The sequence below is a fragment of the Cavia porcellus genome, unplaced genomic scaffold (genome assembly GCF_034190915.1).
Source record: "Cavia porcellus strain 051 isolate PalLab524CR breed Dunkin Hartley unplaced genomic scaffold, mCavPor4.1 scaffold_4, whole genome shotgun sequence".
Taxonomy (NCBI): domain Eukaryota; kingdom Metazoa; phylum Chordata; class Mammalia; order Rodentia; family Caviidae; genus Cavia; species Cavia porcellus.
Genome location: NW_026947487.1, coordinates 119523188 through 119540997, shown reverse-complemented (window position 1 = coordinate 119540997; position 17810 = coordinate 119523188). Strand labels below are relative to the sequence as shown.

At 62.4% G+C, this 17810-nt stretch overlaps 1 protein-coding gene across 1 annotated transcript; it reads right to left on the bottom strand.

The window, feature by feature from the left end:
- Window positions 1-11797: 11797 nt before the first annotated feature.
- Window positions 11798-14782, bottom strand: LOC106026289 (uncharacterized). Its single transcript, XM_013146151.2, has 2 exons — window positions 13550-14782; window positions 11798-13182 (listed from the first exon to the last, which is right to left on the bottom strand). The coding sequence occupies exons 1-2, from the start codon at window positions 13559-13561 to the stop codon at window positions 11920-11922; spliced, it is 1275 nt and encodes a 424-aa protein (XP_013001605.2). The 5' UTR covers window positions 13562-14782; the 3' UTR covers window positions 11798-11919.
- Between the last annotated feature and the right edge of the window lie 3028 nt (window positions 14783-17810).

The window sequence follows — 17810 nt, the reverse complement described above, 5'->3', positions numbered from 1 at the left end:
CAGTAATCGCGTGGTGCTGTTCTGAAGCCCCAGTGTGGCCATCCGCGTGGCTCAGGGACAGCCCACACTTGGCTGAGCCATGGTAGCCTGGTTGACAGGTTTGGGCACATGCCATGGCTGGGGTCATTTTGTTTTTTGTGGGTTTTTTTGTCTTTTTCTTTTTATTGGTACCGGGGATCGAACTCACAACTGCCTACTTGCAAGGCAGGCGCTTATGCCGCTGAGCTAAATCCCCAGCCCCGCTGGGGTCATTTTGTAATGTGGCTTCCTCTGGGACCTGTCGCCTGTCACTGCCACAGCTGGCTGGTGCCATCTGGGCTCGCTGCCTAGCAGGCGGCCGGAGCTGCTTCTGGATCCCGGATCAGCCATGGGCGTCACGGCCTTTCCTGGTTTGAGACAAGTTTGCCCGAGTCAGCAGTCAATTAGGGGTCGAGGTCGGGGTCGTGCCAGATGGCTGCCGGCTCTCGGAAGTGTGTGGTCACTGCGGGGAGGGTGGGTCCTGCTTTGTCCACTCCTGTGTTCCCTCCCGGCTGGGCCGTGTGCTCCCAGCTGAATGTGGGAGGTTGCTTTCTCCCCACAAGCACTCAGCAACCAGATGGCCACTTGCCCCGCGCTGCCTGGGAATTGCTCTGGTTGAGTGGGGCAGCGGGCCGGCCTGGGCACACGCGCTGGCCCCCCAGCCCCTCCCCCTTTCCTCCCGTGGCCTCCCACCTGGACAGAGGCTGTCATCGTGGGCCGTGGCGTCATCCGGTTGCTGGCTCCATGTGGCCTGCCGACACCGCGCCCACCTGCAGGCCGGCAGCGCGCAGGAAGGGAGATCGGCCGGTCCTGGCCGCTGCACAGTTGAGCCGGACCACAGTTGGGACTGGGGCTTCCAGAGCCACGTGAAGACGTTTTCACGTAACGTTAGCATCACGGCCGCTCCCACAGACGCTCAAGTGCTTGCTGTCTTTTTTTCTTGCCTTTTTTCCTTTTAGAGACGGGGTCTCACTGCGCAGTTCAGCTGCCCTCGAGCTCACTGTGTAGCCAGGCTGGTCCGCGCCCGGCCCCTGTCCCATTCCTGGGATGTGTGACGCCCCCCAGGGAACGTGGTCTCCCACCAGGCTCGGGAGAGCCTGGGACGGCTCCTCCGCAGGGCCCCTGAGCACTGCCCCTGACCCGCACCTGGGCAACCTCAGCTCAGCCTCTGCTGCACCACCGTCCTCGTGCCTGCGGGCTCTGCCTGGAAGGTGCCACAGCCCAAGAAGCCCATGCCTCTGCTCGGCCTGGGAGGGCTGTTCCAGTGCCTCCCCCACCCCGGGTCGCACACTCCTGCTTTGTGGCAAGTGCCAGAGTGCCCAGCGGCATGGGCTGGGGAAGGGGCTCCCCAGGCTGTGTCCCCGGGACTCAGCCCCACGGGCCGACGGACGGCTCACTGGGAGCCAGGCCTCTGTGCCAGCCCGAGCTGTGCTCCCTGCCCAGCCTCGTGTGCCTGCCCTCCCTGCTCCCAGGCACGGTTCCGTCACAGACTCACGGGCAGTCACTGTCTCTACCACACAGCCAGAGACGTGAGTTGCTCATACCCTGGGACCGGGCCTGGCCACTCTCCGAGCCTGGCAGAACACAGGAGCGGGGAGTCCGATGGCCCAACCCATGGTGCCGCAGTGCCAGCCAGCGAGCTCACCCTGCCCTCAGGGCCTCTGGGGCTTGGCTGTCCCAGCCGCAGCTGTGCCCCTTTCTGTGGGGCCCGGGCAGCTGGCCTCGGCCTGCACTGGTGCTGGAGACCTGCAGGCCGTGCGCACTGGGCCAGCTGGGACCACAGCATCTGGACACCGAGGCAGATGTGACACCGTCCTATAGGAAGGGACCCGCAGTGGGCATAGGACATGGGAGAGAGGGTCACGCGTCCCTGCTGGCGCTGCACTGGGGCAGGTCACACACGGCAGCCGGCCGGGCCAGTCCCTCCCTAGGGCCTGGCCCATTTCCTCGCCATGGTCTGCGCCCTGTGTGCCCTTCCCTTGTGTGAGCCCTGCCATCTGCCCAGACAGCGTTGGTCGCCCTGGCGCCGTGGGGTTCTGTGTGCGGCAGCCCTGTCCCTGGCGGCCAGCCCCCTGCCTGCCTTCTGTCGGGATGCTCTGTGTCCTCAGCCACCGCTGTCACTCAGCCACCATGCAGGCTGCTTGGGGACCTGAAGTCACTGCACGGAAGCCGTGCAGCAGAAGGCCGCGTCAGTCACATCGGGGAGGGACCGCTGCTGTCTCGGACACAATGGGCCCACTAGGCTGGGCCAACGGCAGGGCCGGGCCGGGGAGGGCGACCAGGGCAGCCAGGCGGCGGCCGTGTGTCCACATGGCCCTGCAGCCGTGGTTCCGGGTCACCGCCGGCCCCTGCAGTGCGCTCCCTGCTGCCAGCCCACGTCCAGGATTTACACCTGGGTCAGCTCCGTGCTGCCTGTGGAGACGAGCGCTCCTGGAGACGCCCTTTCCCCGCCGCTGTGACCCCGTCTGCTGCAGTGTCCTGGTCTCGGTCGTCCTGTGCCCACAGTGGGAAACAGGAGGCAGAACCAGGACCCACCTTAAGAAGGGGCTTTAGGACAGAGGGGCAGAGCCAGGCGTGGTGGCCTGTGCCGAAGGCTGAGACAGGAGGGCTGTCAGAGATCAGGCCAGCCTGGCTTCACAGTGACTTCAAGACCAGTGTGTCTCACAAAGGTCCCTCTCCCCCCAAAAAACAAAGCTGTGGGGTAGCTCTGTCTTTCTGGGTCAGTACCCAGTTCCTCTCCATGAGCAGCGCTGGCGGCAGAAATCCCCCCTGCAGGTCTGGCTGCTGCTTCCTCTACCCCACTTTTGCCCTAAACTGGCCCGGGGGAGCCATGCTGGGAGCCCGCGAACTGCCAGCCCCTCCCAGCCTTGGCACTGACCTCCTGGCCCACTGTGGTGACCGCTCCAGCCATGAGCCCGGCCAGACGTTGACCTCTGATGCAGGTTCCCAGTGCTGAGCGGGGGCGGGGGGAGACCAGCGAGGCCTCCGAGGGGGCACCCAGCGCAAACCCCTCCTTTCCAGCTGCTGCAGACAAGCCGTCCCGTGTACGCAGCGAGGGCACCCGGGCCGGCTGCCAGCCCTGGCCGGGGGTCGCCCCATTCTCTTGCGCCAGTTCCCAGGCCAGGCGCCTCGGTCCTGGGGCCGGCGCCACGGCACAGGATGCTGTCCACCACTGCAGGATGATGCCAACATCCTGGGCCTCACTGGGCAGTACAAGTTCAGTCCACTTCCGGTCAGGGGCATCCCACGGCCCCCGCTCCCACGCTGTGCTTCCAGACTGCGTCCTTGGGGTTTGGGTTTGGTGCCAGCAGCTGGGCCTTCTCACTGCTGAGTCAGGTCCCCGTTCTGATGTCCTGCAGTGCACGACGTCCAGCTGGGACACTCTGGATGTCCTGGGCCGTGTTCCGTGGACAGCTGTGCCTGCTTCTTTGCAGGACACAGTGGGGAGCAGACTGCCCATGACCAGCACATGGAGATCCTGCCACACAGCGTCCTGGCATCCGCTCTGCCTGCCCGTGAGAGGACTGGGAGCCTGCAGGCGGCCGGGACCGCCTGTGCTGGGAGCGGTGCTGGGCCTGCGCTTGTGGGGCCTCGGCTCGAGGGTGCGACAGTTCCCTAGGAGTCTCGGGTCAGCATGGCCTTGGGGGGGGGCACAGACGCCCCTTCAGACAGACGCAGGGACGGTCAGGTCACCCGTGTGGCTCGTGTCGGAGGCTCGGGCATCCTGCTTGTGTCCTTGAGGTGGTCCTGGGGAAGCTTCTCAGAGCCCTCTTGCTGATTCTTAGTTGGATACAAATGCCAGGTATTGGGCCGGAGGTTTAGCTCAGTGGCATAAGCGCCTGCCTGGCAAGTGGGAGTTCATGAGTTCAATCCCCGGTACCGCAAAAAAAAAAAAAAATACTTGCAACAAATGCCAGGTATTTCAAGCAGAATTTGACGGCTGTTGAAAGGTTTGCTGTTTGGATTAAAAACAACCCCAGCCACTGGACCTCACAGCTGCAGCCCTCGGGTGGCGGCCCCATCCCAGGCCAGGCTGAACCCCGGGGTGCGTGTGGGAGGAGCAGGGGGCCCACCGCTGTAAGGAGAAAGCAGGTGACCTGCAGTGTACGCAGCTGTCCCCCACAGCACCACGTGCCGTGTCCATGGCCACCCTGAGACTCACAGCAGAGCAGCCGTGTTGCCGGGCAAGGTCTGTGTGAGTGGCAGGTGTGGCCATGCTGGTGTCCCTGCTGCCCACCACGAGCCACCGGCCTGTCCCATGGGGTTCCCGAGGCCACTCTGAAAGCCAGAGGAGAGGTGTGGGGAGGACAGGAGGACGGAGGTGTCCAGTGCAAGCCCCTGGTCCCTCTGCACACCCTTCCTGCCAGTCTGTGCCTGCTTTGTCCTAGACTGGACACGTTGGCCCTGGCCTGCGCCCCTTGCGTCCCATCCCTGCTCTGGAAAGACCAGGTTCCTGTCCCCAAGGCCTGTGGGGTGGCCGCCTTCCAGCCCACAAGGCTTCTCCTGAGCCCCGCATCGGGGCACATACTTGCGGATCCGCACCTGGTGGAGCTCACCGCGGGCTGGAGAATCAGCCCGAGGCCCAGCCGCAGGCTCCCAGGGTGCAGGGGACACAGGGGTGCAATTTCACGGCCTGGTGTGGGGACAGGGCCCACTGGGCGCCGCGTGGCGTTCCATTCAGATGACTTCAGGCAGACGGGCCCCAAGCCTGAGGGCTGAGTTCTCCTCACACACAGCCGGGTTTCCAGCCTCGGGAAACAGGGCTTCATCAGACCCTTGGTGGATGATTTTGAAAACATTTTTGCAAACCCTCCATGGTTCAGCCCGGATCCTAATTGGTACTTAATAACCACGTCTGTGGGGCTTTCTCAGGCTCTTCCTGTCCCCCAACAGGTCCCCAGCCAAGCGCCAGCCACTCGTCGTGCCCAGCTGGGTGTGGCCACGGCAGCCTCCTGGGCTCCGCGTGGGTTTTAATTCTGCGGGGGCCTTTGGAACTGCTTAAACCTGTGCGTCACTTTGGGGCTCATCTGCAGCCGGGCAGTCGCTGAATCTGCCGACCCGCGGGCCCCGACAGTCTCCTGCTCGCTGAGATGCGGGGAGGGGCACCAGAGTCGCACTCAGGACCTGCGCTTGCCGGGGAGGGCCGTGCCGCCGAGCTGTGCCCGCCTCTTCTGCTTCATTTCACCAGCATTTGGTGGAACGTTCGCATCCCACAGAAGCGTGTTAGACGCAGACCCGAGTGTTTTATTTTGGGGAGCCACTGCCGATTTAAACTCCACCGTCTGTTGCCTTTTAGTGTGGAAGGGCCCGCGGTACAGCTCAGCGGCACAGCGCCTGCCTGGCAGCGCGAGGTCCTGGGTTCGATTCCCAGTACCAAAGAGAAGTCGGTTTGAGTTTCCTGCATTGCCCCCGCGTCTGAGGGCTGGCTGAGGCCTCCATTTCCTATAAGCTCTTCCAGTAGGTGCTTCTGCGGTGTCGTGCTACGTCAGTCGGCAGCGTTTTATTTCTCCCAGGCCTCTCCACATGCTTTTGGTTTTCTTTTTTGTTTGGTTTTGTTTTTTAACACAGGATCTGGCTGGTTTCGGCTCCTGATCCTCCTGCCTCAGCCTCCCTCGTGCTGGGATTGCGGGCATGCCCCTGTTGTGTCCGAGGTCCTTCTCCAAACCGCCCTGGGAGAGCTCGGTGTCCCCGCATGACAGGGCCCTGGGAGTCGTGGGGTGCCAGCCCCACCCCACCAGGACCCCTCCTTTCCGGGTGCAGGCCGCCCCTGGCTTCACCACGCATCTCCCAGGGGTGAGTTTCGCTCTGTTCTCAGTGGGAAACTGAGGCTGGGGCGTCACAGCAGGCCCATCAGGTCACAGATGGGGAGGCCGGCCGGGAGTGTGGCTTTCACCGTGGGGGACCCAACAAAACCATGTGCCCGCCCCGCCCCACCCCACCCGGAGACAGCACCGCAGGGCGGCTGCGCCCCAGGTACCCTTTCCTCTTCGGGGGCTCAGGGCTGCGTCTTCTGTGTTGGCTCCATCCCTTCCTGCTCCCTCAGAGCCGGGCTCGGGGCTCGGGTGGTGAGAGCCTGGCCCAGGCCGCGGGGTCAGGCTGCCGTGCGCCCTGCACATCCCGGTGCTCGCTTCATTAGATTTATTCCTCAGGGAGAAGGGGGAGGGGAGGGAGGAGGAAACCGAGAAGAACAACGTTTCAAAGCACCAACAACAGCAGTTTAAAGGACGCCCATCAGGGGGCCCCGGGGCTCCCACTGTCACCCCAATCCGTCACCAGGGCACTGCAGAGTGTCTGTGTTCAGTGCGAGGTCTCTGGAAACCACCCCATAACGCCGCTGTCTTCATGGGCTGCGTCTTTGATGGTCTGCAAGAAACTCGAGTCATTCAAGGTGAGAAAGTTCCTTCCGTACTGGTCACCCCAGCGCTCTGGGAGGCTGAGGCAGCAGGATTGCAAGTGAAGCCCAACTTAGCAAGATGCTGGCTCAAAATAAAAAAATAATCAAAGGAGCAGGGGATGTAGCACCATGCAAAGGCCCTGGGGTTCAAACAAATAAAACTCTACAAGTGTTTCACAGTCCCGGCTGTACATGGAGTCATGTACATGATTTGACTGAGCTGTTTTGACGGGCGTGAGCTTTAGACGAGAGCTTGAGGTTTTCCTGCCCCATGGCCTCCCCCTCCTCCGCCTTGCTTAGGGTCTCCCTTGGTACCCCAGGCTGGCCTCAAACGCACGTGACACTCCTGCCTCGGCCTCCTGAGCGCTGGGATGACAGGCGTGCACCCAGATCAACCTGGACTTCTGTTTGTTTGAGATAAAGTCTCACTGTGTATTTCCAGCTCACTTGAACTCCTTAGGTAGCCCAGACTGGCCTCACCCGGGGAGAGCCTCCTGCCTCTGCCTCCTGAGGCTTGAGATTTTTCTTCCTTTTCCTTTGCCTCTCTTTCCCTCTCAGGATGGTCACCGAAGACTGTCCTGGCCACGCCGTTGCCCTCTGCAGCAGCCCTGTGGCGGAAGCCGCCCCTTGTGCACGGGTCTTCTGTCTCCAGCCCTGTTCCAGTCTTGCTCACTGAGTTTCATAAGAGCAATTTTTTTTTTTGCTTTGTTTTGCTTTTTGAGACTCACTATGCAGTTGAAGCTGGCCTTGAATCTACTCTGTAGCCCAGGCTGGCCTCAGATTCGCATCAGTCCTCCTGCCTCAGCCTCCCAAGTCCTAGATTACAGGCGTGCACCACTGTCACACCTGGCTCCTAATAACAATTCTTGTTTTGTTTTTGTCTTTTTGGGAGAGGGGGACGGGAATCGAACTCGGGACCTCACGCTTGCCAGGCAGGCTCCGTGCCGCTGTTTTTACCTTGTTCAGTCGGGGCCTCACTGTGCAGTCCAGGCTGGCGTGAACTCCTTTGTGCCCTAGGCTGGCCTTGACTCTTGGTGGACCTCCTGCCTCAGCCTGTGCCACCGCCCTGGCACTGAGGACAATTTGGCCGCCCTCACCGTTCTGTCCCCTCGTGTCCGTGTGTGTCTGAGAGTCTGGTTTTGACTGGAATTGCGCTGCAAGAGAAGTGGTTTGAGGAGATCCTGAAATTTTGGCTGAAATCCTCAGGCGCAGTGATTTATCTGGGTGCTTGTCTTACTCTGTGCTGTTTCCTGGGTTTAGCTCTGCTTGTTGGTCCGAGATGGGCTGGCCTCAGAGTCCTGGGCCCGAGGGAGCCCCGCCTCAGCCTCCCGGACGGCTGGACTGCAGCGGGGCCGCCGGGCCTGTGCGCAGTTAAATCATTTCACTCCATGTACCGTTCAGCGCCCGGAGACGCAGGTGCGGCCGGGCGCTGGAGCTGGCCGGCCCTCGCCGTCCCTGCCTGATGCCGGACCTGGGGCTCCTGAACCCTGGCTCCTTGGTGCCACTCCCGCGGGTGCCCGAGGGGCTGTTCTAGACTCCTGGATTTGGCTTGCTGTTGGGGTTTGACTGCAGCGGCTGAACCTAGGACTCCTACACACTCTGCATGAGCCCCACCTGAGCCCACCTGCCCCGCTTTAACCCCGCTAAGGCTCTTCACGGATGCCAGCTGCAGCTTTCCTGCGGGCTGGTCTGGCTTTCGCACCAGGCCGGGCCGGCTCTGCAGCAAGCTGGGAGGCGGGTGCTTCCTCCCAAGAGCTGGGTTCAGCCCGCGGTGGCTCATGCTGTGCCGCTCCGGGAGGCGAGGGCAGCAGCTGATTCCAGCCCAGGTTAGGCAGCTCCGTGACTTGGTGGAACCCTGAGCACACACGGGCCTGGTCCTGGTCTCTGTCCTCGTGCTGGTCGCAGAAATTTATCAACTGTTCTGAGACTTTCCAAGACCCAGCTTTGGGCTTACCCGCCTTTCTCTCTTGTGAATTTGGTTACAATTTCACAAAGTTTTGCTTTTATTTTTATTATTGTTCCCCCGCATTCAATTTCGCTTCTGTTTTCTGCCTCTTGCTGGTTTTGAGACGTCTCACCGCGTTCCCCAGGCTGGGCTTGAGCCCCTGGGCTCCGGAGATCGTCCTGCCTCAGCTTCCCGAGCAGCTGAGCTGCAGATGCACGTCACCCATGCTGCCTTGGTGTTCTGCTTCCTCCTCCTCCTCCTCTCTTCTTCTTCTGTGGTTGTTGCTGTCTTGGAGAGAGCGGAACTGGGGATTTAAGTCGGGGGGGTACCTAGCTACACCCCGCAGTTTGGAGCCAGGGTCTCGCTGAGCTGCCCGGCTGGCCTCAGCTGGAGGCCCTCCTGCCTCGGCCTCCTGAGAGGAAGGGGTGACAGCTGTGTGCTCCTTCCTGGGATTTCCTCCTGCCGGGTGGCGGCCTCCGGTGTGCTGGCCGAGTGTGCCGGGTTGTAGCCCGCGGTCTGCCTGCGTCGTGCCTGTTCCCCTTTAGTTAAACCCGTTCCTTTTTCCCTTGTGACATGGCCGTCCCCAGAGGTGATTTAGCGGCGTCAGTGTTGCGGTGCTCCGAGCTGCGTCTCCTCGTGGATTCTTCTGGAGCCCAGCCCTGGAAGCGCATGGTGGGGTTCAGATCGCTGGGACGTGGGCAGACAGAGCCGGTGCTGAGGGCTGCGTGGCCCTGGTGGCGGCCCCACTGTGTCCCCCGCCAGGCTTGGCAAACTGGGTCGGAACCTGTGACTGCACCCAGCGGGGCTGTGCCCGGTTACCTGGGGGTTTGACCGCAGCGTGTTTACTTGGGGTTTGGGGGGCAGGAGAAGCCGCGGGGCCCTCGGCTCGGCCTTTTTTTCCGCATTTAGCAGAATCGCCCCGGCTGTGCAGCCCGGCCTACGGAGCTCTGCTCCCGCCCGACTCCCCTCGACCTCCCCTGTGACACCATGAGGCCACGCTGGCATCCGCCCCGCTCCACGGCCCGTGACAGGGCACAGCTGCTCCTCCAGCTCTGCTGGTCCTGAGGGAGCTCAGCTGTGCCTCTCAGCAGCCTGCGTAATGCTGACCCCTGGGCAGTGCTGACCCCTGGGCAGTGCTGACCCCTGGGCAGTGCTGACTCCTGGGCAATGCTGACCCCTGGGCTGCCACCGGGAGGCCGAGGCGCAGACTTCCTGCTTCTGGGTCCCTCCAGTGTGCTAGCCTGGGGGAGGTCAGCCCTGGGCTGGGGCTGGAGCACAGGGCAGAAGACCTCCTCTGTCTTTGTAAGTGCTTCTAACAGGCAGTAAACTCGTTCAGAGACCAGATGGAAGAAACTCCCCACTACCCATTCTGTGCCTTCATGAAGGAGGTGGCATCTGTGTGGCTTCCTGCCTGGCACCATATGTGCAAAGGTCCTGAGGCACTGCGGCCCTGTGGAGGCAGTGGGAGGCCATGGCCTGGCAGCTGTGCTCCAGGGAGCTCACCTCGGCTGTGCCTTCGGGAGCAACGCTGAGGGCTCAGCAGAGCAGGGTGCAGGGAAGAGCAGCAGAGAGGTCAGACGGTCGGGTTCTAGGGGGTGCAGGTGAGGCACAGTGGGGAGCTCGTGGCCCTGCTCCATCAGGTGTCTGTGGTGTTTTGTGGTGGGTCTCCCTGCGTAGCTCAGGCTGGCCTCGAACTTACAGTGACCCTCCTGCCTCAGCCTCTCGAGTGCTGCAGCAAGTGGTCAGTAAATACATGGAAAAGTGTTCAGCACGGCCGGCCACTGAGAAACGCAAACTAAACCTGCACCGAGGTTCCGTGTCACCCCAGCGGCTGCCCGTCACCGGGAATCAGGTAACACACGTGCTGAGGAGGCCACGTGGAGAAGGGGCCTGCGGTAGGGGACTGCAAACCCGTACAACTGCTGTGCGCATCATCCTGGGGAGTCCTCGGAACTAAAACAGAAATTCCACGCAGCCCAGCGTCTTCCTGAGGAGCTAAAGACGCCACATCACAGGGACCCCTCGCACACCCGTGTCTGTAGTGCACAATCCACAACAGCTTCACCCTGGAAACAGCCCACGCGGCCCACAGACCACAGGATAAAGAAACTGTGGTAGTTACACACCATGGAGTACTACTCTGCCATAAAGAAGGATAAACTTAAGACACTGGCTTTTCTCCCACGAGAGACCCCAGGTGTAAATGCTCAGCAGGAGGAAGAGACCAAGTGATGGAGGGCGGAGAGGCGTAAAAACAGTGAAGGCCTGTCTGATGCTGGGTACAGAAGTTTCCAGAAGAGGCGGACCTGTGGCCAGGGTGGGGAGTGACGTGCGGGCAGGTCCTGGGAGCCTCGTGGGCGCCCTCGGCCCGAGGCCTCCTGCCAGCACTGTCAGGCTGCGTCCAGCGCACAGGGCTCCGTCCTGCTCTGCCTCGGTGCCCGGCCCAGCGGACCACAGGGAGCGGCAGAGAGGGCTGGAGGGGCCGGGGCAGGGCTTCCCCGACCCCCTGGGAACCACGCTGCGAGGGGGCAGGAGGAAGGCGGCCCTGGGGTGAGGGGACAGGGCCGGAGGCGGGGACCGGTGGCACGGGCCGTCTGCGCGGATCCCTTACCACAGGCCTCCTGGGAAGATGGGTCCCCACAGCCGTCCTGAGGCGGGGTCTGGAGATGGCCTGCCTGGCCAGGCCTGGCCCCCACTGAAGACAGAGGAGCGGGCATGGCGGTGCAGGACTGTGGTCCCCGCGCCCGGGGAGGCTGAAGCAGGAGGGTCGCACGTTTGAGCACCGGGGCGGCTTACAGGGGCAGCGAGACCCTGTCGTGAAATCCAAAGTGACGAAGGGCAGGGGTGTGGCTCAGCGGGAAAACTGGGTTCCGTCCCCTCCCCACTGCCAGGCAAACTCATAAATAAACGCAAAACTGCAAAGCCCGCGTGGAGACCGAGGCTGAGACCTGAGACGAGGAGCCTTGGCCACTGCTGCCCCTCCTCCACCTCCGCCTCTGCCCGGGCGCCCCTGCGGGCCCCTGCCGTGTGGTCCTGAGCTGCTCGCTGCTCCGTGTCATCTAAAGGGCTGAGGTCCCCCATGTCTGCAAAGCCAGGGAGACCTGGGCAAGGCCACCCCGCCTGGCCTCCCTGGGGAGGGGACAGGACGGCCCAGCGGCTCTAACAGCCGCATCCGGGATGAGGCTTTGCGTGGGCACAGGGCAGGACTCTCCTGACACCGCCTTGGGCGCACAGCCGCTGCCACCCCGGCTGGGGCCGCCAGGAACCACCTGGGCTGCTGCCCGCACCTTGGCCACTCCGAGCCCAGCGTCACCAGCGGGGTGGTGACCACCTCAAAGTCCAGAAGCCTCCAGATCTGGCCCTGCACACCAGACAGGCCACGGTCCATGGCACATGAGAACACGTTCATTGATCGCCTGCAGACTGTCGACACTCTCAGGGGCGCTTCTTACTTATTTATTTTGGGGGCGTTGAACCCTCATCCTCGCGCTTGCCAGGGGCCCTGTTTGGAGATAGCTGTCATGTCCATGAGTGGTGGGGGGTCCCTGAGTCGCCAGAGGCCTCACCCTGGCCTCCCACACTCCTGGGGCCTGCTGAGCACCAGGTCTGTCCGCACGGTGCCTGTCCCAAGACGCTGCAGCTGGCGTGACGGGAGGCAGCCCGGGCTCACGGTGGCCTCATGGCACCGTGCTCCGTCTGGGCGCCGTGCCCCTGAGGACAGGCCCCCTCCTGCCGCCCCGTGCCCAGGGCTGCTTGCCCCTTGGTGGTGCCTGTGCTCAGCTTCGCGTCCCACCTGCACCCAACACGGGCCATTGGCCACCTCCCCGGGACCCCGACCCCCGTTTCCCCATGCGTGGCACCAGTGGCTCCCTGAGTGCCCGGGACAGCAGGACGCTGGGACTTGTGTCCCGGGCGTGGCTGTCCAGGAAGCCTCTTCCCATCGCACAGGCTCCCGGGCATCCGGCTGGCACAAGGTGGCCCCAGGCCAGCAGGTGAGGCTCCCAGGGGAAACAGGCTGGACACAGGGAAGGAGGCCACGGGCCAGGCCAGAGGCAGCCGGGGCCCAGGGCTGTGGCCACCGCCGGAGGCCGAGCACAGGGACGTGGGGACAGCCTGGCCTCTCGCAGCGCCTGGGACGCGGTGATGCCCCACCCGGGTTGGCGCGGCCTTGGAGAGGCCAGTCCAGGGTCCCCACCGCCGCGGGCAGCCTGGGAGTCGGGTGCAGCGGCCTGGATTCTCTTGGGCCGCCTCTCCTGCTGTCCCGGACCAAGGCCTCATGTGACCTCGCACCTTGGCAGCCCGGTGAGGCCGGGTCAGGACTGAGCCTGACAGCTGGGGGACACGAGTCAGCCACCCCGAAAAGCACAGAACCTTCTAGAAGCACAGCACATCCATCCCAGGGACCTTCAGGCGATACTTCTGTGCTGGAGGAAAGCTGTGGCTTCTGGAACATTCCCTCCAGCAGGGAGGTGACGCCATGACGCCCTGCGTTGGTGAGCTCTGCCGAGAGGCTCAGCTCCAGGCTGCTGCTCGGGGTCCCGCTCGGCTCCCTCCTGCTGTCCCAGGGCACCGGTCCCCCCTTCCTCCACCCCAGGGTGGACGCGAGGTCACGCCACATGGCAGGATGCGGCAGGGGACCGCCATAGGCCAGCACTGAGGGTCTGCAGGGCGGGGATCTTGGAAGAGCCACTCCAGCTGTGGCAGAGAGAGGGCGCCATCGCCACGGGCGGGGAGACGCCAGCCTCTGATCCCGGCCCTCGGGAGGCTGAGGCAGGACGATCACCACAAACTCAAGGCTGTCCTGGGCTGTACAGTGAGACCCTGTCTGCAAAGTAAAAATAAATATACAAATAAAAAGGAAAAGACAAGAAAATCCCAGCTGGGCGTGATGTGGCCTCCGTGGGGCCAAGGACCCGCTCCGACCGCTCTGCGGGCCTGTCACCGAGCCTGGCCTTCCTCGAAGTAGGTGCAGAAGCCGCTGACTCCTTCTGGGCGCCAAGGCCCGAGGCCACCATGGCTCCGGTCAGGGCTCGGGAAGCCCTGGCCCACAGTGGCTGCCCTGCACACCCCTCTGCCCCGAGGCTGGGACAGATCCCTGCTTCTCAGGGATGGGGACAGTGGTCCCTGTTCCCTCGCTTCCCCAGGTGACCTCTCTCTGTGCCCACCTCTGCCCCTCAGCCCACACGGCTCACCACCGATTCCATTCCACATCCCCGTGTCAGGCTGCTCGTGTCTGCCTGGTGGAGTTTTTGAAACAAGGTCTCCTGATGGACTCCAGGCTGGCCTTGAACTTGTGCTGATCCTCATGCCTCAGCCTCCTGGACGGTAACCACCTTCACTTCTGTCATACTAAGAGCAGCAGGAACCGTGCACCCAGGGCCTTTGCATATGGTCACCTGTGGGTCCGCACTGGACAGTGTCCCCCGGCGTCACGTCCTGCTGGCCTCAGCATGGAGCCTGCAGGGAGACAGGTCTCAGCCGCTATTCGAGTTACAGCTCCAGGACACTGATGCTCGCCTGAAGTAGAGCCAGGCTGCAGGGATGTGCCAGAAGGGACCGGGAAGGGCATCGTGCCCTGGAGGGAGCCGGGTGACGTCGGGCCTGCAGCTGCCAGGCCTGGGGAAGACGCATTTCCGTATCTGAGCCCCAGGCTCACGCAGTTGGGGTCTCAGCGTCTACAGAAACCGATGCCCTCAGCGACAGCGTCTGAGTCACTTCCTTGTCGCCAGCTCGGCACAGCCTGCAGCCTGGGGGCCAGGGCCGCCGTGGCCTGCCTTCCGTCCAGGTTGGAGGTGGTGGAGAAGCAGCCATGCGGCCCAGGGCCCGGTGGAGAGCTGCTCCCCGCACGGCGAACAGGAAGTCCAGGCTTCAGGCCCCGCCCTGCCGCAGCCAGCACGGAGCCCCGTGACCCAGTCACCCCCAAACCCCTGTCTAGGGGCACAGCAGGCCTCAGGGGCCATCCAGGCCTAAACCCCACAGCTACTGGCCCTGCAGCCTGCTGGACCTGTGACTGCCCATCCTGGGGCGGGGAGCGAATATCCCTGGGCTGAGGAAATCGCACCCCCAGAAGCGTTTCACACACAGCCCCTTGCTTGGCCCTAGTCTGGATGTAGCTGACCCGGATACGGCCGCAGCTGGGTTTGAAGGTGACCAGGGCTGCTGGGGCCAGGGCGGCACCCAGGGAGGACCGATTCCCTCTGCCCCACTGCGCCGAGGGTTAGTCCTCCCGGAAGCACCACCGCTGGGCCCAGCCGACCCGAGGGCTCTCGGGGGTCCTGTGGGCAGTGTCAGGGGGCGTCACCAGGAAGTCCAGGCACCAGGCTGAGCGTGGCTGCCAGTTCTCAAGGACAGGACGGGGGTGAGTGAGTCGCACTGGGGTTGCAACACCCCTCTCTTTAGGTTACAAACACACTTCCGCTCTGGCTCTGTGGGTTTCCCTGGGGCCAAATAAGTGCCAGATGGTGAATTCAAAGAGAAGACTCAGAAACAGGAACAGAAGAAACGCCTTTGTTCCATGTTAGAACTGTTTCTTTCGTAAACTCAGGATGTATCAGGGTTAGCTACAGTGAGTAAGGAAGTTCCACGGTTCCTCTCCACCTAAGCAGGGTGAGACATTTGTATCTCCTGTATGTAAAAGGAACATCACATACAGACCTAGAACCTAGGTGCCTCATGGTCCAAGATGGCTGCTACACTCCAGCCATCATTACTCATGTTCCAGACAGGAAGGACCATTGGCAGAGCACAGACATTGGGCTCCGCCCTCCTGACCACTGCCTGTGCCACCTGGGTGCCCTGCTTAGTACCTGACCTCGGTTACTCTCAGTAAACGGGGCCTGCAGGCCCGACCGCCTGTGATGTGTCACCACCACAAGCCTGGGCTCCCAGTGCCGCGTGAAGAGCCGCAGCACCCGGTGTCCAGGGCGTCCCCCTTCTCTGAGGAGGCCGCGGGAGGAAGGGCGCCATGGTGCGCCTGAATAGGAGCCTCGGATTGGCCTAAATGGGTGGCAGGCGTCACTGTCTGGCGGCTCGCAGTCCACCTATGTATCCCTTGAGGGCCTGGCACGCGCTTCCCACCTTCCGGTTTTGCCCCGCCCTGCCCAGCGCCCAGCGCCCAGCGCCCAGCGCCCTGCATGCCCTTCTTTCCTTTATGGGGCAGCCCTGATCACATGACTCCACACGATAGCCAATCACAGAGTCCCAACCCTGACCCTGGGTGAGCACATGACTCTGGTTGGCCGGTTGGAAGGTCCCACCCCTGGCCGTTGGCCTTTCTCATTGGCTGATGTCTCAGCAGGTTTCCCCCTGGATTGGCCAGCTTTGTGTTGCTGGGAGAAACCTGATGTGGTTTAAAGGAAGAGGGTGGCTGGTGGGCTCGGGGTTCTGGTTGTGATGAAAGGGTTGGGGTACGAAGGCTGCTTACCTCAAGGGATCAAGGAAGGGGAGAAGCCAGAGAGGAAGAGGCCGGGATCAGATCTCCCCGAGGTCACATCGGAAAGGACTTTGCCCCAGAGAGGACACCAGAGCAGTGAGAGGCCACCAGGGGATGTTTGCCTTGAGGTCACCTTCCCCGGCCCCAGGCAGTTTACCTTCGGCTCCAAATGAATTCCAATGGGCTGCTTGGGCGTCAGCAATGCCCCCTTAGGCACCACCCCAGACCAGAGCTACCTGTGTGCCCCCCACACCACGTGTGGCCCAGAGAAAGCCAGCCCCCCCGGGGGGTCAAGGAATTTCTCTCCATATCCTTAAAATAAAGGCCACTTTACATTCTGTCTTCTAACCGCACCGAAAATCCTATCAACACCCCATGACCCACTAGACACCCAGAGTGTCTGACGCCCCAGGCTGCTCACAAACTCCAGCTGACAACTGAGATAAACCGCCCCCTGGCTGGCTGGCTGAGTCCGTTGGTGCTGCTGTAACTCAAGACCCGGGAGCCGGTTGCTGTAAACATGGAGGCAGGAGCTTTGCTCTGCAGGCTGGTGCCAGGCAGGTTGCTCTCTGTTTCCAGACGATGCCTCATTGGGGTGCACCTTCGGGAGGCAATGGACGGGCACTAGAGTGGCGGAAGAGATGGCAGGTGACCCTTCCACGGCTCTTGAGTGAAGGCCGGGATCTCGGCCCTGAGCACTCTGCCCTGCACGTGGCCACCTCCTGAGGCCCCAGCTCCGGTGGCCTTGGGAGTAGGCCCCCCACAGTGATGGCAGTGCGGCTGTGGGGTTTGGCAGCCTGGAGATGGTGGGGACACGTGCATGGGCGGACAGCATTTGCTTTGTGCTCGATGTACAGCAGATTGTCCACCCCGGCTGCTGGCCAGGGCCTGCCTTCCTCTGCATGTGCCACACACTGATGGCCTTCGAGTGTCCCCAGCTGGTGGTGCCAGGCCACTGTGACAGCTCCCCTGCCTCCCCAGGGGCGGGGCCGGTTGGGTTCTTTCTCCTGAAAACCGGAGCAGGGAGGCAGTAAGCACAGCCCCTGCTGGCCTCTGGGACAAGGGGACTCAAACTCCTTGCTGGTGGTGGTCACGTCCACGGGGAACGGCAGGCAGGGGCTGAGAGATACAAGGGGGGTTCGGGGGACCTGCCACAGCCCAGTACCAACTGGTGAAGCTGTCTTCCCCAGCCTATGGGTTCCTCTTTCTGAGCCACACCCATCACAAGCAAAACAGATGCCTGAATGCCTGGCTGGTGGGGCACCGGCATGGACATCCAGCCTAGTCAAGTCCTCTGGTATCCACAGCCTAAGGCAACACCCAGTGCTGCCACTTGAGGCCCGGAAGGAAGAGCATTCTGAATGGCCTGTCCAGACTTGCTGACCAAATGGTCAGACTTGCTGACCTACGAAGTCAAAGGCAAAACGGGATGATGTCTAAGCCACTGTGTCGGTGTGATTTGTTAGCCAGCAACACTGACCGTAACTGAGAAGCTTATTTATTGACTCCCCTGAAATCCTGACAAATGACACAGCTCAAAAATGTCCGGCAGCCTCACACTGTAGCAAACCCAAACTCCCTGTGATCAGAGGCCTCGTGTTTACAGACCAAGGTCACGTGGTATCTCAGCCCTTTCAGGCTGTGATAACAACACATACCACGCGGGTGGCCTGGTCACAGGAGACTTTCCTCCTCCCAGATGTGGAGTCTGGGATGTCCAAGGTCAGCCAGGGATACCAGGCTCACGCGCCAGGGTCCTGTGGCTGCATCTCCGCCACCGTTATCCTCGGAGTGCCTGCTCCCAGAGGGGTGACCCCAGAGCTGTCCTGGGCCGGCAAGAGGCCTGCAGGGTGGTCATATGGAGCATCTTCAAGCTGCTGTGGTCAGGCCTGGAAGCCCAGCACGCTGGAAGCTGAGGCAGGGGGGTGGCAAGTTGCAGCCCAGCCGGGGTGTCTTAGCAGCCCCCTTTCTCAGAATTAAAAGATGAAATATAAAAACAGGGGTGTCGTTCAGCACGAGAG